Genomic DNA, 26,018 nt, shown 5'->3' with positions numbered 1-26,018 from the left:
ATATCTTTTAAAAATAAAATAAAAATAAATAAAGAAATAAAATTATAAAGTATTGCAATTATAAGAGGTCAGTGTAGTTTTTTTCTGAGTTTATCGTGGTATAAGCTGTCAGTTGCCGACTCAGACAACTTACATGACGCCCTTCGTGCGTTATTTGCTGTGTGATTCGGGAACTTAAAATTTACTCCATCATAAACTCGGAAAAAACACCATTAAACACTGAAATATATTTCATTTTACTTGAATCAAGATCATGATCAAAACTAAGTTAAGTTTCGATTTAATTTAATGACATTTAACATTCTTTATAAGTATCCTGTTGTCGTTTTACTTATATTTAACACTGCGTTTAATTTTTAAAATGTTACTTTGTCATTTTTCTGTTACAAAGTTAAGATACCTTTAGAAAGTAAATTTTCAGATCTATTAATTGTAATATGACTGTAGTCACTGCATGAGTAAAGAACAAAAAGATGTCCTACTTCCACATATGGTCTTGAATACAATGGATCCCGCAGCAAATGCTGACACTGTGTCGCCTGCAACGTCACTTCCGGGATTTGAGGCAGTGACTTTAAACGCCGGTCTCTCCATATTCATGTTTTCCGGTCTTCCCCAATAACTGTGATCCTTGCCACCATCTCCAACCTGAAAACGTATTTTAATTTTTTTGCATAACAAAGTTTCGCTTTACAAACCATCATATTTACATGTACATATTTTGATATTGCGTTCATATTTGATTATACTGGCTTTACTGCAGCAATAATGACGGTTATTATTCGGTAATAAAACTTACGACCTATAAAGCCTAAGAGTAAAATACCCCTCATCTATCTTTGATCGTTTATAAATTAATTTGCTCACTCATATTCTATCTGCAACTTGACACAACTTGTATAAAAACCTATTCATATATAATTTTATTGACCATGAATTTCTTTTCCGGACAGTTCTGTGCGATTTAAGTGTTTTCAGTAAGTTTATAAAGTGTAATTTCAGTGGCTAATTTTAAGCTAAATTTGAATTCGACAAACCTTTCAAAAATCAAAACAAAGCACGTATAGGACTGTATCCTCCAACAAAAGCACTAAATTCTTGAAGATTTACATACACCGTGCCTGGCGAAACACAAGTTACATCAATGATTAATTGCATTCAAGGTTTCAAACACATACTGAGACGTTAGTTTGGCTTCCTCACAAACTTTATATTATTGTATATTTCCTTTCTTAATTCTCGAATACAAGCTGCAAGACTTATATGTCTATTTTAGTGCAGGATTTGGTTTTAAGTGCATCTGTCACGTGGTTTGTTTTTTACTGTAGAAGTTCTACTACATAATGTAGCCTAGTAAAGTTAGGTCGTTTCAAGCATTTTGTCCATTTGGTCTCAAAGTAAAATTATTTTGCTGTGCATTCTTTAAAATCAAGTTATTATAGATGCTGAAGATGAATTTTGTTCAGACAAGAGTTAACAATGCACAATCAGCTACAACATAGTAATGAGATCAAACCATGGCTCTTATTTACAACGAAGAAGCTTGGACTTTATCTTACGCAATCCCAGAAATATATTTTACTGGTAATATTTAAAGAGTACGCAAAGTACATCTTTTATCGTCTAATAAGCAAAAAATATAATTATATATACAACAATTGCCTACTGCATGTTTCTGAAGATGTTTAACAGGTAAATATATCCTATGTGGGTTTTAGAGAAATTATAAAATTAATTACTCTTGTTCACTTAATCTGTTTAGCAATGACTACGGACTATTACCTAACAAAATTGTAAACACTACAGAAGCAAGATTTATAATCAAACTTACAGTGTTTGATGCTTTCAAACTAGCTATCAGATTTTACTTACAAACACATAAACACATGAATAATGCATTAAAAGCATTGCACCCCTCCCCCCAATGGCAAATAAAACTCTCATAATGTTTACCTATTAATTTCATTTTGTCGATTTAGAAGTGGCTCCGTAAAGCATTTGGAGATTTGCCAGATAAATTTGGTACTCGATAAAAAATATTTTGCAAAGCTTTCATGAAAGATCAATGAGTAGATCTGGTGCAAAGGAGAATTACATTTCTGTTTTTGAGATCTCAAGGAAATATGCCAAATTTATATATAAAATTGTGGACACTGTGCAAATCTACATGTCTACCGAGTCAGGAAAATCAAAGAAAGAAAGAAAATAATGAATTTATAAATTCCTAATGTCTGTTATAATCATGAAATACACACATTAAGAAAACCGAAGAAGGGAGTGACTGGATATTGCAACAACGAAGTAATTATTGATGCCGAACGTTTGAAACACAACTTATACAAATTAAAATTACCAGCAGTAATAATGTCAAAGTTACGCAGTCTACATAACATCTAAAACAGTTTAGGATTCAATAGTCAGAAATCTAAAATACATCTGCTCAATTTGTCTAGTTTTGTAAATTAAATATTTATCCAATTTTTATCCGTGGAAGTTAACAATGTCAAACAATTACTCTAATAGCAGTTGCTCAGGTTTATTAGAACCTCTACCGGCAAAGTTTTGTTTTCATGTAAACTTTGTTTCATCGAATGGTTATACATTTCTTTTTAAAAAAAACAGGTTAAATTAGCACGTTAAAAATCATCGTAATATATGGAAATGGAAAAGTAACAGATTTTCACAGTTTGCATGCAGCGTAATATTTCCATAGACATGACTGACATAAATTTATTTACGGTGAATTCACTTTTTGTGTCCATTTAATCTTTTATTATATGTAGCTAAATAAATACTATAATTATGACGAAAATATCTGTAATAAGACCTTGATTGTTCTATACGCCTTTAAACGAAACTACATAAAAATGAGGAGAAACATTTAACACTAGAACAAATGTGTAATCCTCGTTAAATAATAATAATAATAATAATAATAATAATAATAATTATTATTATTGTTATTATTATTATTATTATTGAAGACATTCTTTGCTTTTTTGACGCAGTCAAAGATCTATTTATTCCACCATGAGTGCTGTTAAACGCGCTGTAGCTAGAAGCAGCGACTACAAGTGGCAAACGTAAGTGACGCCTGGATTTCAGCCACGAAGAAGTCACTGTGGACGAGTTGCCTTGAGACTAATGATACAATCATGTTGAACGATGGTTTAAAAGACTGCCACCACGAATCACTCCACGGGAAGTATTCCCCAGGAACCAGTTGTTCCGAAAATGCTCAGTGAGGATGTTCAATCAGGTGCTCGAAAACCTCGTTTGATGCCAAATTAACCAAATGCAAATTCTGCTCTTTCAACCCACCACGTAAAATAAAATACTGTAATTTCATCCTGAACTTGAAGCAATAATTAATTTCACTATTTTATTTGAATGGTAACCTATATTTGTTATTTATCTATACTTTTTGATAACATTGAGTACATTTTGCATGCTGTTTTCTAAATTTTAATGAAATCGGTAAAACACAACATAGCATAAGCATTGTAATTAAAATACGTTGCTAGAACATATTTCGCACAATGGGACAAGGCCAACTTAGATAACTGGGATAATTTGATTGAGAGAGTGTAACAAGCACATTTTTATTTCACGAATTCCGGTATTGCTCGGTGTTGCTTGACACAACGTTTGTGAACTTATTCCTCTTGTAATAAAAAATTAAATAAATAGTGCGCTGTGCGCCCAATTTCAGGCAGTCGCATATGGTCGAATTCAACTCAGTCAACCGTCTTACCTTTCATGGTTGCCCCAACAAGATGAGCTTTTGTAGCAACATGGACAAAAATCTTAAATTTCCGTGGGCTATAGTGACCAGTCGGTGTTTTTGATACAAATATGCATAGACCCACATAATAATATCCGTGATGCTAATTCCCATTTATCCTCATAATGACATCTATAATGTCAAATGTCTATGCACCACCACAGTGAAACCTGTTAACTTACCATTTGGTCCTATAGAGATAGGCTTAATGTTGCATTGGTAATGATCCCCATAATAAATCGACCCTTTAAAATATATATTTCACATAGGGCCCGGAAGATCCGATAATGTTAAATTTTGGAACCCATAGCATCGCCACAAACCATGGGTTACTATCCTCACTGCTGAGTTTTGACCCGTTAATGCCTGAACTGAAATTTCCTTGTTTTCATGAGTGCTCAGAAACATAAGTCATTAGAAACACAATGTTACATTGCAGTGAAAATGCCTATTTTTATCAGCAAGTGTTGTGTTTGAAGGCAAAAGGCGTAGACATCATGTAGGGTCACAATGGCAAGAAAATCTGGTTTGCACTTGCAGGGAATGGTTGAACCATTTTGTGCATCTTTAAGAGAAACGAGGAAATCTCAGCTCAAACAGCCGTGTGTGATAATAGAACGTAGCGGATTGGTGCCCGTGACTTACGACGATGGTTTCATAGTGACCCATAATATTAAACATCCATAGGGGCAAATATGGCCCATGTATGTTAAATTCCCCAAGAGCTACATAATACCTCCACATTATTAATTAGCAGCCATTACCCGTGTTGCATGAACATATTATTGGCGCTTGAGTACGTTCGTAAATAAAGCTCCAAAGGAATAATGAAACAGAGGCAGCCGTCGACGACGAATATTTATAGAGTGGAACATTACTTTCATAGTTGCACAGAAATGCAACTCAAAGTACAAAGCCCAAATACGGAACTTCTAGCACAACCCCAAGCAAACGCTTTGATTAACATGTCCTCTATGTCTTCCTAGCTGGTCCAAGATTGTGATAAGTCCTAAAATTAAAACTGGTCTAAACTATTGTGTTCAACGCGTCCACAGTCATAAAACAATTTTAAATATGTAAAAAAAAACAATTTTAAATATGTAAAAAAAACAATTTTAAATATGTAAAATACAGCCAGCGATGACCTATGTGTGTTAGAAGCTAACAATGACTAAAGCTATACTTAAAATACGCCTGCAAGGCATTTTTGCGTCAACAAGGACTAACGTACGAAGGGAGAATCTTAATCTTTAGGTTTAGATTCTTAAAAACCCTGAATTTATAAACTAGGTAAGGCTAGGATGGCTGAACGATAAACTCTTAAGTGGTTCCTTACAGGAGCCACTAGCTAAATCGAAACAGAAATGTTATGTCTCTATATTACAAAATTGTTTTGAAAGTGTTTAGGTATTACGATAGAAATTATTCACTCCTATTCGACTACAATATGGTTAACTTCTTCAATATTATTGCACAGAAAAAAAATCTGACAGACAATGGAATCATTTTCATTCAAGATCTATCTGAGGTGCGCCTTCTGGTCATTAAATCACAGCCGTTATGCACATACTTCGTCTAAACACAAGCAAGGTAATACGTTTTGCATATCTTGCACTGTTCGTTTATCGTATTCTTAAAAATATATACACATTTACAAAAATTATCGTTTATCTTAATTTAGTATCGACTGTCCTTCGCGAAACAGGAAACAAAATTGCACTGGAAAACAATGTCATCTTCCTGGATGTTTGTTTGTTTCTTAATAAAAATAATTTTGTACAGCTGATTCTTCATGTATTCCAAGGGTTTAGTTTCAACAAATGGCTAGGGTAAGCAATATTTTATCTGGTGTATCCATGGGGACAATACAGTAGCAGTCTATTATATAACGATTTAGTGTACACTAAAATTAGCGAACATTATTATTTTTTAAAATCGTCGTTTACGTTGAGTTTCATCCCAATACATGTGTGATAGAGGATCTACAAGAAGTGATGTACGTATGGCGCTCCAGCTCCAATCGTAACGATTTTATTGTCTGCACAAATTTCTTAGCAAGAATATTGTAGATATCCTTCTTATTGTATTTCTAATACATTTAAAAAAAACTGTTGGCAAAATGTATACAAAAAGAATCGAAAATGTATCGTTTAATTCAGGTAATTGTCTTGCTATAATCAAGGTGGAATCCTTTAGTCAAAGCCGAATAAAAAGGACAAGGAAAATGTAAATCAGCACTACAATGAGATCAAAAGCTCTGTTCTTTAACAACGCCACCAGGTGAGCAGTGTATTTTTGTTGTTCTAGGGTTTAACGCCATTTTTCAGCACAGGATATGCTATACATGGCGGCCAGTATAACTGGTGGAGGAAGAACCTTGGAAAACCCAGGGAAGAACCACCGACCAACGAGAAGCTACTGGCAGGCTATCCCACATACCCACGCTAGCCGAGCCTTGGACTCGAGCCCACGCAGACAGAGGTGAGATGGCAGTGATCCGGAACGGTGAGCGCTTTAGACCACTCGGCCAATCGGGGCACCGGTGAGCAGTATGTAGGATTCTAAGTAATTGTTTGATGTGTTCAAGTAAAGACCAGTTTTCAGTTTCGCACTACGCGTACACAGACCAGTGATCTAGTTGATTCAAAAATAACGAAAAATAAAAGTTCTTGTTAAGAGATCGTTAATTACATTTCTTTACTCGCCATCCAATATAGGGTCATACATGCATATTGCAAATCTGAAAACCCACCTATCTAAGGCTTGTTCTGGCAAAAGTCAGTTTTATCTGCATGCTGAGGAAAACAATTCTTTACCTGGACATATAAGGTCTGCTGACTGGGGATCCAGCACTTAAGGAAGTAGTCCAAAGGCCATTTGATCATATCACACATTGCGTTCTTCTGTCCAGCTTGCTCGTATGCGTCCCGGAACTTGATGAAGCCCCACAACAGCGTATGTGTGGACATAGCCATCGGTAAGTTGAACTTCACGTGGTCACCAGCTGTATCAAGAAAGCTGGAAATGTATTTATAGAACACGGATGCCCTACCGTTGCCTGAAGAGTGACCTAAACATCAAACGTAACCATGTGTTGATGAACAGATGGACATATGAACGGACGAACATATGTATGATAGTATACAGCTAACACTATTGATGGGATTTAAAAAAGTAACTATTTAATGATAATGTTTATTGGTATGATTCTTTCTTTACAAGAAACACGTTCTACTTAGAAATTGATATACATCCCTAACTTGTAATGATCCCATAAAGATATCACCCGTTGGAAACTCCAAATAGCATGCATTACTACAACCAAATGTCAATTATATTTAAACATTTTGAGTGTGTTAGCCGGAAATGGTCACAAAATATAAAGAAAAAGAAACCAAATGCATCTTCACTTGCAAGTTACAAAAAAGAGCCGTTGAAGCCTCGTAAAAATTAGTAACTAAGAATCTTCTATGTGGTGAACAATGTCATGGAAAGCATTATTATCGACAAGTTGAACAGATAATTGTTGTTACGTACCGTCATACCAGCCACCGGTCAGGTCATGTCCATTATCACCATCATGGAGGGCGGAATCGCCCCTCCACGAGATGGGTTGGTGTGGTGGCAGCTTCCCAGATCGTTGGGCGTCATAGAACAGAATGGAAAGTGATAAGGCCTTGGAGTAGTCATATCTTGTTGCAGAACCTAGGCATAGAATCAAACATAGTGCCATGATACAACTTTTTCGTATAAGATAAGATACACATTTTGTATGAAAGTGTTTTCTTGCCTTTTATATCGCTGGCTGTTTTTGTATACATACTATCCTGAAATATTCAAAACAGTGTATAGTTACTTTAAAAGGGAATATAAATTTGGTTTAAAAATATCTGAAAGACCAAAATGAGCGAAACAGACGCAAAAGTAAAATAGAATGCACTACCGTCTTTAAAATGTCTGATCCAGCCGCCTTAACGATCGTAACGTATTGTAAATACTGTGCAGACCCTTTTGTGGGCTGCACATCTTCGACGATCATTTCCCCTCTAACTTTTCTCTGCGCTATTTATAAAACAAATGGTACCCAAAATCAAGGAATAAGTAGCGATCGTGTGGTAACTGGTTCTCTAATTTAACACGTGCAGAAATAGGTCTTAGCACCACGTTAATTGCATTCATTCCGTGTGTATTCATTTATATTTTTCTTTAAGTTACCTTCAAGCTTAAATAATGAAGCACGGAACTGGAACTGGGAACGTTTTGATTTGTCATTTAAAGTCCACAGTAACCGTCCCATTAAGTGTGTACCTTTTTAAATAACTTTTAATGGATTAAGATAATTTCTGGACATCGATATAGGAATACTTATTTGTTCGATATATATATATATATATATATATATATATATATATATATATATATATATATATATATATAACAATGTGAAAAGAATATAAATGAAAATTAATAACAAGATTAAAACGAGAAGCGAATGGATCTCAACTGTCTAGAGAATGACACTCTCAGATACAGTGTTATCTACTTTGACTTAAGACGTATAATGTAAAGAAGCAAATATTTTGCAGAGTATTTAAAAAAAATAAAGTACCATACCGGCACGTGCTGCTATGCGTTGGAAATATGATCCTTCGCCGCCAGTCACGTCTGAAACTGCCACGAAGGCAATGACCGTTAGAAGAACTGCGGGCCACATGCTGCAATTACATATAATTTAATTAAGAATTCAAAAGTATATGGCAAATATCACAGAATGATTATTTTTTAATATAGTTTAATCATCGTTTGAATAACAGATGACAAATATCAGATTGCGATTATGATTACATGTAATTTAATAACCCATTGGAATAACAGATGACAAGTATCAATGTGATTATTATTACATATAACTCAATCATCACGTTTGAATAACAGACAGAATATATAACAGAGTGATCATTAACCGTCATTCCGATAAAGATTTACAACTATGGTATAGTGCTCTGAACATTTTATTTGATTTGACAACCTTTTCTCAAAACGTTTGAAGCACAAAGCACGAGTTCTAGCTCAAAGTCTTGTCCTATGGACAGTCCAACTTTATTTAGAATAAAGCTATAATCACAGAACTTTCGGACTTTTCTCAGATTGGATCCATCCTCTAGACTGCTACATTTGCATGACATGGGTATGCCCTAGGTATCGTATCTCACTTGGCTTTGAATTTCGAGTTTGAACTTGATTTGTTTGCTGGAAAAGTTTAAATAATCCCGTCTTTTGACACTGATGTATGTATGTATGTATGTATGTATGTATGTATGTATGTATGTATGTATGTATGTATATATGTAGCAGTATCTCTCTTGTTATTACAACCCATTCTTTGGATCAAATTACTGATGTCAAATGTCCAATTTATAGATTTGTTGCTTCAGCATTTTTTTGCATTTTATTTGTAATTACGACATTAAATACAATTATTTTATGTTCTTTGAATATTGAGCTATATAATATATATTTAAGTTTGCTTAATTTTACCTCAGATATCAATAAACTGGTAAATAGATGAATATTAGCAATCGCTAAATACAAATCCATGTCGACTTTAATGCATGTGATTCCTGAATAGTCCTGAGACAAGAAGTACTTGAAACAGAACTTACCTTAACAGCTGTTGCAAGTTCCACAGATAAAGCTATTTCAGTCTGGCAAATTTATATGCAATCTTAAAATCTTATCTGATGGACGTGTTGACTCTGGTCAAGCCGTATCCAAAATTGTGTAGAACTAAACCGGGATGTGAAAATGGCCGAAATTTGGAAGTATGTTAACTTCGACGGCACGTCCTTGCAAATGACACACTCTCAACCTGCAAAGATAACGTTATCACTGCCATTCATGAGAACACGTGACGAAGTATATTTACCTAGGGATTTTTGTATGGATCTTTACTGTGTTCCTTGTTTATTTCCAGTTTAAAGTAAGAATTACCAAAAGATATCGCTGTTCCATATAGAAGATTATTATTCTTCATTTATTCAAGAATTTGATCGAAAACACATGTTCATGCATTGATATCGTTTTCTACATAATTCTCATAAACGTTACAGAAAATATATAAATCGTGAAGCTGAAACAACAGGTCTTGTACTGAAATATTTAGGTATCAACATTTGTGTCAAATTTTAAGTAAAACCAAACCCCAAACGAAGCTGACCCTATATACATTTGGTTTGTTTCTCTACGCATACCCATGGATCGATTCTGTACACAGGCGGGTTCTTTGCAATCGTGCTTATATATCAAGTGTATCTGAGGAAGAGCAAATAATATACGCGTGTAATAGACGAAATAATATGACAACAAAACCATAGATGGACCATATCAAAGGGCGATTCATAATGCAAATTACAGAGTGAGTCAGCTATCCTATATTTTTGAAGCATGTAACAGTTTCTTTTTAAATGGCGTCAGAATGTTTGCATTATCACACGTTTGATTCATTGAGTTGTTTCAAGTTGTTAATACTCAAACAAGGACAAAGATGAAAGTGACAGACGCAGTGTTATAATTCCCGGCACTATTTTGATTGATAAAAGTGGAATATTAAAGCTTAAAACCATTCAACCACATCGACTGTGTTTAAGTTAATAGTAAGTGTAGAAAGGATAATATATAAGCTGGCTTAGAATTTAGACTTTGGTTTCTGATAAAACCTGAGATTTCTTAAAATTAATGCCTGGATAAAACCTTGCTAGAATTGATTCTTATCTATTTTGCTGTTACCTGAGATGTTTGAAACTAGTGGAAGTAGGACACACATATCTCTCTTGATAATACATGTCTTTGAACTAAGATTAAAACAAAATTCCTGGGCGATATTCAGACTTAAAAAAATGACAATTGTTTTGGTAACTTGTGAACTTGAAAACTTGTAAATGTGTGCATCCATCCGCCCGTCTTCCGTCTTAAATAAATTAGTAAAGTTTATGTGTTTGGACGCTCTTTTCGGTAAGGTTAAGCCTGATGTAATTATGAACATCTATATATGTTCAGACACTTCCTGCCAAAAGTTAATTTTTTCCTTTTGTACATCTCTTTTCCTTAACTACCAACAGACACATGCCTCCTATCAAAAGTTTAAAAACTTGATATTGGTTATAACTCACAATGTTATGGAAATGAACTTTAGACCCTCATTCTGAAAAGAACGGATTCTTGCCATGCATTTCGTTTGACTAAATTATTAGATATCAAAACATAAAATTGTATACAAAATACTTTAACGTGAAATAAGTACACTGTCGGCAATCATTATGATTTATCCTGCACGGCCGAAAGTTTTCACAGATCGTGTTGCAAAATGTTTTGCTAAGGAAGGGTTTATTGAGCAAACAGATGCCATTTGAGAGTGACTGCGATGCTGGTGATTGTTGTTCTTGTTGTTCTAGGGTTTAACGCCATTTTCGGCACAAGATAGGCTATACATGGCGGCCAGTATAGCTGGTGGATTAATAACCCTGGAAAACCCAGGGATGAACCACCGACCGACGAGAAGCTACTGGCAGGCTTTCCCACGTACCCATGCTAGCTGATCCTTGGACTCGAACCCATGCAGACAGAGGTGAGATGGCAGTGATCCGGAACGGTGAGCGCTTTAGACCACTCGGCCTTTCGGCCACTCGGGGCCCCTGCGATGCTGGTTATGCAGTTCTCTTTACTTTGATCTGGTAACGTGATGGTGGATTCCCGGATAATGATAGCCACACCGTTACACCCGTGACACCAATAATTAAAATGCAAATTTGTTATACCATGAAGACATTGTTTGCGAAATTAGCGATCGCCAGAAAAAGGCTGAGTAATTATTGAACAAAAATAAATTTCTCATACAAGAGACTTGTTTTAATCACCGGCAGGTACATGAATGTTGACACATTAATCAGATGATAACATTAGCCTGGCATATGCCTTTGATATTTTGCAATGAAAACAAGAAGGAATGAGATAACCAAACTTGTTGTTTCCAAGACAGAAGTCACATGTGAAAATCATAATCTTTAGTATATAATTTCTAATCCATAAAAAACCGGGAAATAATTTTCAGTTGTTATGATATCTTTACCAAACCTACACGGATCACCATTAATACATTATATGTGTTAAAATTTTGATTTCTTGCATAAGAATGCTCTACATTAATTTAAACTGAAAGTGAATTAAATTTGTATCTTCGGCATGTTTCTTAGCCAAAACATAGAGAGTTTGTTAAACATTTTCATCACCCATCTGACACCTTAATTATATGAGTCAAGTCTAGTGTTTTCAACAAAGAATGTATTTTATTCTACATCAAATCATTATATACAGGTTTAAAGTTCTTTTCTATTACTTCTGAATGACTTTCAAAAGAGTGTTTCCCTTGTCGATAAAGTTTGTAAGCTCACATTCCAGTGACCATATATTTGTGAAATAAGTGAGAAATATTCAAAGAAATTATTAATGTCTTTTGACGTAGTGCTTTAAAATTTAAATAACGATCACAGATTATTAAAAAGAGATGTTTGAGACATATTTGTTCATTTGACCGTTTTCCTGTATATGAGTGAAATCTATTAATAGCAACACAATTTATGATAGCCAGAATTTGCTCAATGACGAAGTCTCCATTTTCCGTGTTACTAAGAAATGGGTAATAAGTTGCCAAAATTTATTGCTAAACATTTACTAATCATTGTTCGTTTTGTCTCCTCTAATTTTAATATCTGGTGGCAAGGTATTCAATGGTAAAAACGACACCATCAGCATATTGATCCAATTAATATTCTTTGTCATGATAAACAACACACGTATTATTTCTGTTCTACATGAGTTCAATTGGGATAAGAAGAGTTCTGTTCTTATAAGTATGCTGATGTTGTTTCTCTCTGGCAACATGCCTTCTCTCAAAGAATAAACTTCAACAAATAACCACGGTTGATGCCACTGCCTTTGGACTTGTTCCAAAATAATCTAAACAAATAACAAATATAAACGCAAACATGAAAAGATCTAAGATTTTGCTATCAAAGTGGATGTTTTATTATAGCCTGCGTTTAGCAATGACATTCTTCCTTAATGTTAAAAATCTGCCATTGTTATCTTTGTTTGGATACATGTAATAAATTCACTATTTTTAAAATTCAGACAATGTTTGGATTTCATATATAACATTTAAAATTAAATAAAAGCCGTCAAACTCTTTCCCAGGAATTTATCAATTGTATTAGAACCAAGATTGGTTTCCTTTTTCATGTTTCTTAGTGATAAATCACACTCAAGAACTGTCAGTCTACGTATCAATTGTAACGTTTCCATCATGCATGAAGTGTTTGATTGCTTGTACATTGCTACCAGTTTTCTTTTGATAACATTTTTATGCAAACTTTTTGTTAATTTAGTATGTTAGTTAAGAATGTGAATAGTTTCCACTATTTAATATTAATTCCTTCATTATTTACCTAATAAAATTTCTCTTTTCCAGATTAAGTAAATATTTTAAATTCTTTACACTAGATTCATACTATCTTCTCTTTTCCAAATTACTACAATTCCCTCCCCCGTTTTCTAATGAATGATAATATATGAATTCTGAGAAAGAACAATATTTTGTCTCAGATTCTTAACGTTGTCTGGATTATCATTATTATTACCATATAAAGTAACCAAAATTATTTTATTATCATGAATCAATATATTTAATGCAATGTATATAAGCTCACCATGACACCGTTTTCTTTGTATGAAAATTCAAATAATTTCCCAAAGAGCGATTGTCTTTTGTCACAGGATTAGAATAGAGAGAATGAATAGCAAAAAGAGGTTCACTGTGTTCCATACTTCTTGATCGATCAAAACCAGGAGCAAAATAACCTCATCAAAAGGCTGACCAATAAAGTTGTCAGCTAATCTAATAATGTCCTAGATGTACGTCATTCACAAGAACTCCTCTTGCCCTAGCTCTAGTAACTGCACAAGAAGGGTATAAATCAGGAATTTCAATATCAACAAGATCCAATTTCTGATCAATATAAGGCCTGTCGGTTACATATAGATTTACCACAATCTTATCTCCAGCTAGGGCATTATCTTGTAATAAAGGAATGCCCTCAATGGGTAAAGAAGGATTGCTTCTACAGACACGGGCCCTAATACTGTCTGATGTTGAATTGATATAGCAAAAAAGGACCATTAACAAAGTTGCAATCTACTCCGTGAATAAGAACACTTTCATTAGAAGATGACTTATCGGATAAAGACAAAGTAAAAAAGTCAACGAGAAGCTCATTTGTCCTTAAAATATCAATTGGGATAGACTTGGCAAATTCAAAAAGGAAGAGATATAAAACCTTTCGACATAAATAGTTCATAATTTTCCATAAGTGAATCAAAATGGGTTTTGTTGGACCCTACAAATGTTTTACTTTCAATACCAAACCGTAACTTTGACATTTTTGAAAGAAAAACATTTTGGAATTGATCTGCATCTGTTATGTGGTTAAGTTTCCAATCAATCCTTACAAACAGAAATAAAGTGCCCGTTCTTCATACAACAGGTGCACGTTGGAAGCGATAATGATTTATGTTATCTACGGTCAGTTTTATCAGAAGTTTGATTCAAGAAAGTTATGCCAGATTGACATTTGGAAGTATTCGTATGAGGCTAATATTATTTTCTTACTAGAGAGAAAGACCTATTGATAAATGAAACTTTGTGAGCCAAAGAAGAATCATCAGCTGTGCGTGCAGCATATCCACCTTTTGCTCTTCATGGTAAGGTCTTGGGGTCATTATGGATGCAATATTTGAACTCTTTAATTACTGTGAGCTGTAAACGGTTATCGTAAACTTGATGAATCTTCTTGGCTGGGCCTTGCCTTTCGAATAATTGTTATTTTCTCCAAGAAAATCCAACATGGGTTTGTCCTGTTTCTTTTCTGTGCTTCCAGAGCGTTTGTTAATATGCCTCAGGTACCAACTTATTAACTTTCAGGATACATTACCTAGCCACGTAGTACGCGTTGCAATAAGAAAGTCCAATACTCTCTTGGCCGTTTCACGTTTACAGGAATTTCTTCAAGGATAGGAAAGTACTGACCTTCTATTTCTTTCATAGGTACTGGCCTAATATTTCTGACAACACCATAACCTGAATTTATATGTAAGTGTGGGGAGTCTGCTCGGCCTGACAGTTGTAATTTATTAAATTTCAATTGCATATCCTCTCTCTCTCTCTCTCTGCATTTGCCCCTTCCCCCCCCCCCCGCCTCTTTTGTCCTCTCTCTGCATTTTTATTTCTCTTTCAAAGACTCTAACCCTTCCAGGGTATGATTTAAGACAAAGTTCTCAACTTTAGAAGACACTGTGAAAAGTTGTTGGTTTCACACAAAGTTTTCCAAATAATGGTTTATGAAAATTCCGAAACAAAGTCAATTTAAATTTTAAAAGCTATTTTTAAGTTAGTTCTCTGAAATGATTTAAAGAAATAAAGAATCCGGACAAGCCCTCAAGTTTCTGTTTCCGACTTTATGGTCTGAAATGAAGTAACATAAATAGAAAAGCCAAATTATTCAGTAAAACTGAGCAAAAAGTTTATTTTCGTATAATGAAAAGTGAAAAGTTTAAAAGACCTTACGGTATTGTGGGTTATATCAGAAATATCTTCAATAGTCTACCACAAGTCTAAATTACAGTGTTCAGAATAATTTGCAATGGTGTTCCGAATGAATTATTATCTTCATTGTGCTGATGACCAATCTTTAAATGCGCCAATGTGATATAATTCAGAATGATTGTAAATGACTTTACAATATTCCCAAAGTAATGTCTAAGTCCAGATTGTCAATGAGCACATTGCAATTCTAATGAATTATATAAACAGACTAGTCTGCTTGAAGTATGACTGGCCACACCAAAAACTGACTCCACAAAGACTGATATAATGATGGGAAGGTTGATATAAAGAACCTTATATTAAAACTGAGACACAATATGATGACTAGCTTGTGGGTGATTTTAAACATAAATTTTCATCAAATTTGTAAATAAGCAGAGGTCTATTTACTTATATTCTAGCATCCGAACTGACAGAAATAAGGTTGACCATATAATTTTCAAGCGAAAAACAAATGTCATGAACTAAAATCCATGTTTTCAAATTTTAAATTAAAGTGCAACCTACAATTATGAACAAAAAATAGCTATGTAATATGTTGTTTACAAATGATCCATAGATTCTACGGTCTATATTTCTCATTTTTACATTCCACGTAGACGTACTCGATTGCCTAGATAACCCCTTTTCTTTTGGGTGAAGTTATGCAGTTAGTTGTAAAACCAATGTTAGTAGAACAGTTGTTGGCAGAGCCATTGTTATTTCTTGGCCACGAGGCCTGCACTGTGACAATGCTATGGTTGTAGCATGCTTAAATTTAATAGTCGTATAGAAGTGGCTACATCTAGTTCGTCAGATTAACTGCTTTGGTGAATTTTCATTTCAATCCGCTGTTACAACATTATAAAAACAATGTTTCAAGTAATGACGTAATGATAACAAATGACAAAACAATATAACGAACAAAAAGAATCAAACATAAAATCCAGACTATCAATATTTCGATACTATTTTGCTGAGACGAAAAGCGCATCCATATAGAAACAAGGATGTAGAATTATTTCACTCAAAATAAAACCAGAAAATGAGTTGACCTTTTTCTAAGGCTACTTCAGTGATAAAATAACTCTCGTCACAGAACAGGAGTTCGGTCGAAGCAATCAATGAAATCAAAAATCAACGTCTAAATCTAAACAGTTGTAACTGTAAAAATGTTAAAATGCAAAATAGTATGTTAATGTGCCATCCTATTAAATATAAGGCAAGATATTTTAGTTGACCATTATTTTAGTTATTTTTAAAACTAGACTAAAAGGCAAGTTAGCGAGTATTAATTAAGCACAGACGAAGACTCATCGAATCTATGACAGTAAAAACACCAGATGACGTCAACGTCATCACCATTGGAAATGATAACGAATCATCGAAATAATAGCCAAGAATGAAGCAAAAAGAGTTTCTGAACCGAGTAAAACAAAAGTAATATTTAAAACAATTCCTAATTAGACGATGAAGTTTCCATTATATATCACTATGCTGAGTGTGATTAAACCAAGACAACGCTCGTAAAAGCGTACGAATGATGTTTTCCTAATAACTCTTCCATAAGATGGTGCCAAAGATGGAAGGTTATCCTTCGTGCTCGAAAGGTATGTATCCTTACGATTATATGTGCGATTGGAACAATTTCGCAGAAATTCGGTTGTCCCAGATTTATTTTGTGGTGATTCCACTTATCATCATTGTCTGGGGAAGGTATTTTCACCAACGACTATGAACACGCAAATATAATGTGGTCCTCATTCGAATGCCAAAACATAGGTTACTTTAATGATCTGAATTTGAGAATATATATGCTTCTGCGCGCTGTTGTCTTTTTGACTTGCGGTGATACGGCCACGCGTGTAGAAACTTGACTCAACCCGCTAGTAAGCCTCACATACATGATGCTATCAGCAGTACACTGACTGGCGCCAAGCCAAATTAAAACCTTGGCTTTATGGCGCGGCGAAAACAGCTTAACAAGTGCATGAGTTTTCCTGTAGAATTCCACTCTCACACACATATGGATTCATCAGAGAGGTTCGCAAGGTTCTTTTCGGTACCGCAAACACTCACGTTAACTTATAAAAGCCTCAGCTGCAAAAACGATACAATTTGCACATCCCCTTGACCTCAAGAGCAGACTTGGGCTCAAGGTCATCGGCCGTGGATTTACATCCTTTAATCAATTTTGATTTACGCACGTGACAAATCAAATATTTCCGAGGTGATATGATCCCCCGCACTTGTGAAACTGGAATCGTTTACTTGGATTACACAACAGGGTCTGGATCTCACTGGTTCGCACATGCGGTGACAGCCAAACGTCTTTTATATTTTGACTCGTACTACCACGTGGAGTGCTTGATAATTTACATAGTTGTATAAATAGACGACCACTGTTTTATTCAACACCGTCGTTGCAAAGTTCGTCCGACCCTAGGTAGACATTTTGTTGCTAAAATACTGCATACACACGAGTCTTCACGTACCCCGCAAACTCCTGCTTACATTTAAGGACGCGAAGTCGTAGCAACCAGACGCGACCTTGATGTGGAACTGACTCGGGTTTCAACCATAGCAGATTTGACTGTGTTTATCAGGTGAGTTGTTGTTTACGTTAATCCAGGCGAGCTTGTGATATTCCAAGATCAAACAGGACTAATTAAAACAGCCAACGTAGACATTCAGGATGATCTTCCGTCACGATAAACCCTGGTCGAAATCAATGAATACGGGCGAATCAGAGTCTCTTGTCAGTCGGTTTCAGTTACCAAAATCTATGTCAGCACAAATACGAAATGGAAAGTTAACGCGTCTCTCGATGAAGTGAGGGGTTACCTTATTATAAACGGAAATCAACTACAGTTCATTCAATGGTGATGATGATACAAAAACACTACCCCCCACCCCGAAAAACAATCCTGAATGTACAGATTGCTGAGGCGACCTCACCACCAGTTGTGGCAACTGTATTTACAGCATATAAAAGTTGTTGACGCAGGAAGGGGAGCAACAAAAAGAAACTGATAATATCTTAAATGTTCGAATTGTTTTTAATAATATAAATGGTTGTGATAAACCTTAACCTAGTACCTTAGCAGTACGCAAGTACGAATCAGATTTATTTGTCATATCCGGTTATTGTAACGGATGACGTCAGGTAAAAGTTTCGACAAACAATTAGCCTGCTCCAAGAATTATAGGTAACAATCTCTAAGAAATTGCAGAATCTTTTACATATACAATATCATTATTATTGGTCGCCAAAGATGAAATTCAGTTTGAAGCATTCCACTTATATCCATACGGGTACTTAAATGTTTTAGTGTTTCTGTTTAAGATTAAATTTATAAGTGATGAATTCTGACCGTTCTGTTGAGGATGCAGAATTTACTGATGGGGTGTTAGACCGGTTGATGGTGGATGCTAACATTGATGGAGCTTTGCTTCACTTGTCGACAAATATCTTTGTTAGTGTGGTATTAACAAACCCTACAGACACTAAAATATAATCTTTTAAGAGCCATATATAGGCAGCTGGGACCACCCTAATGTATATTACCAACTAGAGGCCAGCTTGGTGTTATACGGCACTGACACTTACGAAAACATTTAAAGTGGAGTTATCAGGAAACTCCATAAATAATGCATTCACCGACCATCATGATGCACCAACATTTACTCAACCAAGAAGAGAAAAGTATTGAATTTATTTTTCAGCAAGGACGCACCTGTTCGTGCTAAACATTTTTGGGCTAAGACGAAAACAATCGTTTCAGAAAAAAGTCAATGATGTAGTCGGAGTTTCTAAATGAAGGCGGTGCAAGGACTCCAGAACGCAGTCACAGGAGACATACATGTTCATCAGCAGACATTTACTTGTATGACAGTTGTATCAGAAAAGAACGTAATTGGTTAGAAGTGCTTGTGCGTGTTATACCTCGTGATTTATTAGGCGACGTCCTTATTCGTGGATATCCCTTAGCCCTTCCAAGCATTATATAGCTGGCTGGAACTTTAGAAATGCCCGCTCATATGTTTTATATGTAGTTCCCTTGTCTTCGCTTTGTCTGTGTGTGTGTGTGTTGCAGGTGCGAAATTTGGAGAAAAGAAATTTGAATTGTGCATTCTCTTCACTTTAGATTTTTATATTGTCTCACGTTTTATTTGACTATTTCAAAATTATATTTTTGGTTCGTACTCCCTTTACATTTAGGTATGAGGCTATTAGGCCGGTTCTCTCACCTTTTCCATTCTTATAAAAAAAATGGTACTAACAGCTGCCTCGCCAAGCGGAGGTTAGTGTTAGTACTGATCAGCCTGGTGTCCGGATAATGTGACTGCGTGGGATACGATGCTACATGTCTGCGGCATAATGCTCCAGTGCTAGATATCACTATAAACTGCCACACTGCAGACGTCGTAGCGATATGACTGAAATATTTTTAAAGCTACGTTATAAATTCATATGTCACTCACTCACTTAATTTGTCAGATTCCAGTCGTATTGTGTCGTTCTTATTTGGTTTTATTACAGAAGGGTTGATATAAATATTTTGATGTCAGCAATAAAAACTGTTTCATGCAGCGAGACTTTAAGATTTTTATCAAGTATTTCGTACCTGTTCTGTTCGTAAATCTTACATATTCAAAATTATGGTTTTTTTTGTAGAATTTACATCAATTCCGTGTGATTTTATTTGGAGAAAGAAAATCAAAACTCAACAACGTGAAATTGGAAAGAATGCAGTTTATGAAAGGATACCTGATCACAACATGTGCAGAAAAACTGCAACATCCACTTATCCTAATAATTTCATTATTTATCGTTTCGTATGTCATGTTGCTTTTCTAACTTCAACCGTAGACAGTCACACTGCATTGCAAGATTTCGATGTCTTCCTAGGTATTGATTCTATTATGAAAAGCGCGGACAAGTATTCAAAACGAGCATAACTTTAAAACACAAGTTTTTAACATAACGTTTGGTTTAAGCATGCAAATCGTTTAAAGGATCAGCGAAGTTTAGTGTCACATTTCGGTATATCCATTTGCTTTTAAGTCTTCGATTTGAATGTTTACGTTTACACACATCCTTAAAAAAGTGTGCCGTTTCTGCTTATATGCAATTTTAAATTCGATATACGTTGTTTACATCATTCCTTGTAACCTCTTATTGAAGTTAAACTCCCTCACTATCTCAGTATGGTCAATCGCTCATTTCTTCCACGGGTACCTGCTTTATTTATTCCAATGAATTCAGATCATGTAAATACCGCTTTAACCGAGGAATAGTATTGCCATGAAACTACAACACCAATGCCCTTATTGGCTCCAATCAATTTTAATTCACACTGGCGGTAGGTTGCACATTGTACCGTGATACTTTCTAGAAATGTTGAAGCCCACAGTTTTCCAAATTACATCGATAATTTGTGGTTGATGTATGCCAGTTTAGACAACTATCCCCTGTCCAGCATCCCCTCGGTCAATTACTCTCCCCACCCACATTTCCCATGCTAAAATTACCGCTGTTAATTATTCCCATGACTCATTACTTTAATGATAAAAAGAAGAATAAAAAAGAAAAAAATAATAATAATAAATGATGCCATAATTTATTTACATTTTTGTCAGCATAATTAATCCTCGCTTCAAAAATAGGAAATAATTAATATTAACTACTAACTACATTAAATCAATATGGTTCTTTGATCTATTTAAACTATAATTTTAACTGAGAGGGACTAATTTAATGTTAAATCTTTGACTCAGTAATAGCAAATAATTTTTTTTAAGTAAGCTAGTTGAAGCCCTTTTTCAATTTTACGTAAATAATCAATAATTGCTTGCTTCCTGTAATTATGAACTACAGACAGACATCGTGCTTTTGAATCAGTGGTCCCTCTCGATTTTAGTCATCTCCATAACTGAGTTGTGACTTTTAATGAACGGGGAAAGGTTTGCTTTAATTATTGTATGGTGAGATGCATCGGGATTTATGACCGGGGTATATGGGTGATTTAGCAATGGGAATTGATGGGTGGGGTATGTTGGTAATTGGCGGAAGTTAAGAACTGGGGTGGGGTGAGGTGGTCATTGTCCTGATTTCAACATAAATTCTTTATCTCACCAAATTTAATATACATACATATTTCACTATCGGAACAGATATTTAAGTAGCACTTATAAACTTATTTAAAGGTTCACCGCTGTTTTAGAACAATGTTGTCCTATTTTTAACGTTTTATGCCATTTTATTTTTTAACACCGTTTTATTGCCTTTCACAAACTGTATTGTCTATGTTCCGAACGTTTTATTGCAGTTTACTAATGATGTAGTTTCATTTTTTAACATTCTATTGACGTTAACTAACGATATTATCTAACTTTTGAACATTTTATTACTTTTTCTAACAATATGGACTAATTTTTGAATGTTTAATGCATTTGTTTAATTATTATTACAAGAAATTCATATACATCCCTAACTTGTAATGATCCCATAAGCCAAATCTCACTGCGAACACTTAAGTCAACATGCATTAATGTAACCAAATACTATAGTTTAAACATTTGAGTGCGTTAGCCAGAATGGTCACAAAAAATAAAGAAAAGAAAACATAAAGAAAACAAAAACAGCATAGCGGGACGGCGGGAATCTTCATTTGAAAATTACAAAAAAGAGCTCTTTTTATGTGGACCACTGAAGTCTCGTAAAATATTTTTAAATGTTATAGAAAGCATCATTATCGACAAGTTGAACAGATCATTGCTGTTACGTACCGTCATACCAGCTACCAGAATCGCCCCTCCACTGGATAGGCTAGTTTGCTGGCGTGTGGTTGTGTGATTTGGATTTTTAACGTAGCTTTAACAATTGTTCAGTCATATCACTACGATATATGCAGTGTGGCAGTTTATAGTGATGTCTAGCACTGGGGCATCATGCCACAGACATGTAGCATGATGTCCCATCCAGTCACTTTATCCTGACACCAGGCCAACAAGTCCTAACACTAACCTCTTAATGCTGAGCGCCAAGCGAGGCAGCTGTTAGTACCATTTTATATCTTTGGTATGACTCAGCCGGGGATCGAACCCACGACCTCCCGCATCAGAGGCAGACGCTCTAACCACTAGGTTTGCTGGCAGCTTCCCAGATCTTTGGACATCATAGGGCATAATAGAATGCACTGGATTAGTTATATATTGTTGCAGAACCTATGCTTAGAATAAAAAGTGCCATAATAAAACGTTGTCGTACGCTCAAAGATACATACGTCGTCCGAAAACGTTTTCTTGCCTTATACGTCGTCCGAAAACGTTTTCTTGCCTTATACGTCGTCCGAAAACGTTTTCTTGCCTTATACGTCGTCCGAAAACGTTTTCTTGCCTTAGATAGTGTTAGCTGTTTTTCTATACATACTATCCTGAAACATACACCAACAAATTTTGTTACTTAAAAAGGCACACAAAGTTGGGTAAAAAATCTGAAAAGATGAAAAATAATCGGCGAAACAGACACACTGCTTGCTAAAATATATTAAAATAGAATGCAACACCGTCTTTAAAATGGTGATGCAGTTGACTCAGCGATCTTGACTTCTTAATACTGAACAGGCTCGTTTGTGGACTGTCGACGCTCTTTTCCCCTCTAACTTTTCATTGCGCCATTTAAATAAAAAAATTCTACCCAAAGTCAAGGAATAAGTAACGATATTGTGCACACTAGTCATTTAATTTAACACGTGCAGATATAAGACTTTTACCGCGTTAACTGTATTTCATTCCATGTGTTTGAATTCATATTTTTCTTTAAGTTACTTTCATGCTTAAATAATGGGACATGGAGCGGTTACTGGGAACGTTTTGATTTCTCATTTAAAGTACACATTAACCGTCTGATTAAATGTATACCTGTATAAATAAATTTCAATGGATTATGAGGATTTCTGGACAAAGGCAAATCATGTGGTCATGCTTATTGACCGTTAGAAGTACTGCGAGCCACATCTTGAAACTACGCATATTTTAATCACCAAATAAAAACAGATGGCAAATATCACAGTGTGATAATGATTACATATAATTTAATTACCATTAGAATAACAGATGGCAAATATCACAGATTGATTATCATTACATATAATTTAGTCAGCGTTTATAAGCCGATGGCAAATATCACAGTATGATTGATGATTACATATAATTTAATTACCATTCGAATAACATATGGCAAATATCAGAGTGTGGTTACATACATTGAATAACAGACCGACATATGACAGAGTCATCATTAACGATCATTCCGATAAAAATTTACCACAATGAATAATGCTCGGTAACTTTCACATTTCATTTGATCTGGTACCTTATTCTCAGAACGTCCCAAGCACAAAACACGAGTCCAGGCTCAAAGTCCTATATTTTGGACTGTCGAACTTTAATTAGAATAAAGCTACAGTCACAAACCTTTCGGGTTTTTTTTAGATTAGATCCATCGTCTAACTGTCAAATGTACATGACATGGGTATACGTTAAGTTGTTATATATGAATTGAGTTTGAATTTTGAGCTTGACCTGAATTTCTTGCTGGAAAAGTTTCAAAAATCCTTTCCTTTGACATGTATGTATGTATGTATGTATGTATGTATGTATGTATGTATCTGTTTATGCATTTACGCAATTATTTTATAATCTTTGTTCATTATGCTATATAGTCCATATTTACTTTGATTTGATTTGACTTTAAAACATCAGCAAAGTGGTAATTAGAAACATATTAACAAAGATCGCTAAATAAAATTCCGTCTTGATTTTAACTTAAAAGAATCCTGAATAGTCTTGAGACAAGAAGCACTTGAAACAGAACTTACTTTAACAGCTGTCACAGGTTTCACCGATAAAGATATTTTCGCTTGTCAAATTTATACACAATATTCAAATCTTATCTGATAGTACCTGTTAGCTCAGGCCACGGATCCAAAATTGGATAGAACAAAATCAGGAAGTGAAAATAGCCGAAATTTAAAAGTAGATTAACCTCGAATGCACGTCTTTGTAAATGACACTCTTAACCTGCTAAGACAACATTTCCTAGGTCATCAATGAAATTATGTCTTTTAGGGATTTCTGTGTCAGTGTATACATATTGTCTGTGTTGTGAAACTGGCTTTTATCTATAAACACAGAATCCTTGTTTATTTCCAGTTGACAATGAAGAATTACCAAAGATCTCATTGTAAATGAGATCATTATAGTCAATTTATGCAAGAGTTTATCAGAAAACACAAGTGCACGCGCTGTTATTGCTTTCTACACAATTCTCAAAATATATAACTCTTGAAGCAGAAATAACATAAATGCACTGAAATATTGTATTAACATTTGTGTCAAATTTCAAGTAAAAGCTAACCCCAAGAGGGGGGCCCCATACAAATTTGGTTTGTAAGGACAGTGGCATTGTTTATCAACGCATACCTATGGAGCTTGTATATCAAGTATATTTGTGGAAGCTGGTACGTGTGTAATAGACGAAACAATGTTACAATGTTGTAACAAAGCCGTAGAGGGACCATCTGACGACATGAAGGCCGTTAGTATATAAAATATAACGTCAGTGTATAAAATATAACGTCAGTCAGCTATCCTATATTTTTCAAGCATGTAACAGTTTCTGTTTAAATAACATCGGAATGTTCGCATTCTCACAAGCTTGATTCATCCTATTGTTTCAGGTTGTAAAGATGCAAGCAGAGACAACGATGAAAGTGACAGACGGAGCGCTATGATTTCCGGCACTATATTTATTGCGAAAGCGGAATAGTAGAGCTTACAAACATTCAACTGTTAGTGCCATTTTTACAAGTCTTTGGTATAACTCGGCCGGAGTTCAAACCTGCGATCTTCCGCATCCGAGGTAGAGACTCTAACCACTAGGTCACCGGATCAGCGATCATCACGAGAAGGTTATTTTCACCAACAACTATCCTCATTCTAATGCCAAAACATAGGTTACCATAATGATCTGAATTTGAGAGCATGTGTGCATCTGAGCACTGATATCTTTCAGAATTGTGGTGATACAGGTTATACAATCTTGACTAAACCTGCTGGTAAGCCTCCCAGACATGACGTTAGCAGCAGTATACTGTTTCGTGCCAACCCAAATTTAAACCTTGGCTTTGCGGCGTGATGAAAACAGCTCAACAAGTATGGTGAGTTTTCCTGTAGGATTCCACTTTCACACATATATGGATTCTGCAGAGACGTTCTTAAGGTTCTTTTTGTTACCTAAAACACTCACGTTAAAAGGTAAATGCCGTATCTACAACAACAATTCATTTCACACACACCCTTGACCTCAAGAGCAGACTTGGAGTCAATGTCTTCGGCTTCGGTATAGCGTTCCTTAATTGATTATCTCCAAATAAAATTGAATGGATTAATTGTTGTGAAAGACAAAATAGTAGACAAAATATTAGAGCTGGATAAGAAATTATCAACAAACGACTAAAATATTACGATATCAAT

The 26,018-nt window shown here is 35.0% G+C and overlaps 1 protein-coding gene across 1 annotated transcript in view; it reads right to left on the bottom strand.

Moving 5' to 3' along the window:
• LOC149781317 (uncharacterized) overlaps positions 1 to 24,380 on the bottom strand; it is a 39,792-nt gene extending 15,412 nt beyond the window's left edge. The window contains exons 1-6 of the mRNA XM_089935411.1: positions 24,362 to 24,380; positions 9,448 to 9,653; positions 8,399 to 8,499; positions 7,322 to 7,489; positions 6,601 to 6,788; positions 483 to 648 (exon numbers count right to left, since the gene is read on the bottom strand). Coding sequence (XP_089791537.1) covers positions 483 to 648; positions 6,601 to 6,788; positions 7,322 to 7,489; positions 8,399 to 8,498 — 622 coding nt within the window. The 5' untranslated portion in view covers position 8,499; positions 9,448 to 9,653; positions 24,362 to 24,380. The remainder of the gene's footprint in view (positions 1 to 482; positions 649 to 6,600; positions 6,789 to 7,321; positions 7,490 to 8,398; positions 8,500 to 9,447; positions 9,654 to 24,361) is intronic.
• Between the last annotated feature and the right edge of the window lie 1,638 nt (positions 24,381 to 26,018).

This window comes from Sinohyriopsis cumingii, chromosome 15 (assembly GCF_028554795.1).
Source record: "Sinohyriopsis cumingii isolate HCF-2022 chromosome 15, ASM2855479v2, whole genome shotgun sequence".
NCBI lineage: Eukaryota > Metazoa > Mollusca > Bivalvia > Unionida > Unionidae > Sinohyriopsis > Sinohyriopsis cumingii.
The sequence above is the reverse complement of the archived record's forward strand: the minus strand, read 5'-3'. Positions and strand labels throughout refer to the sequence as shown.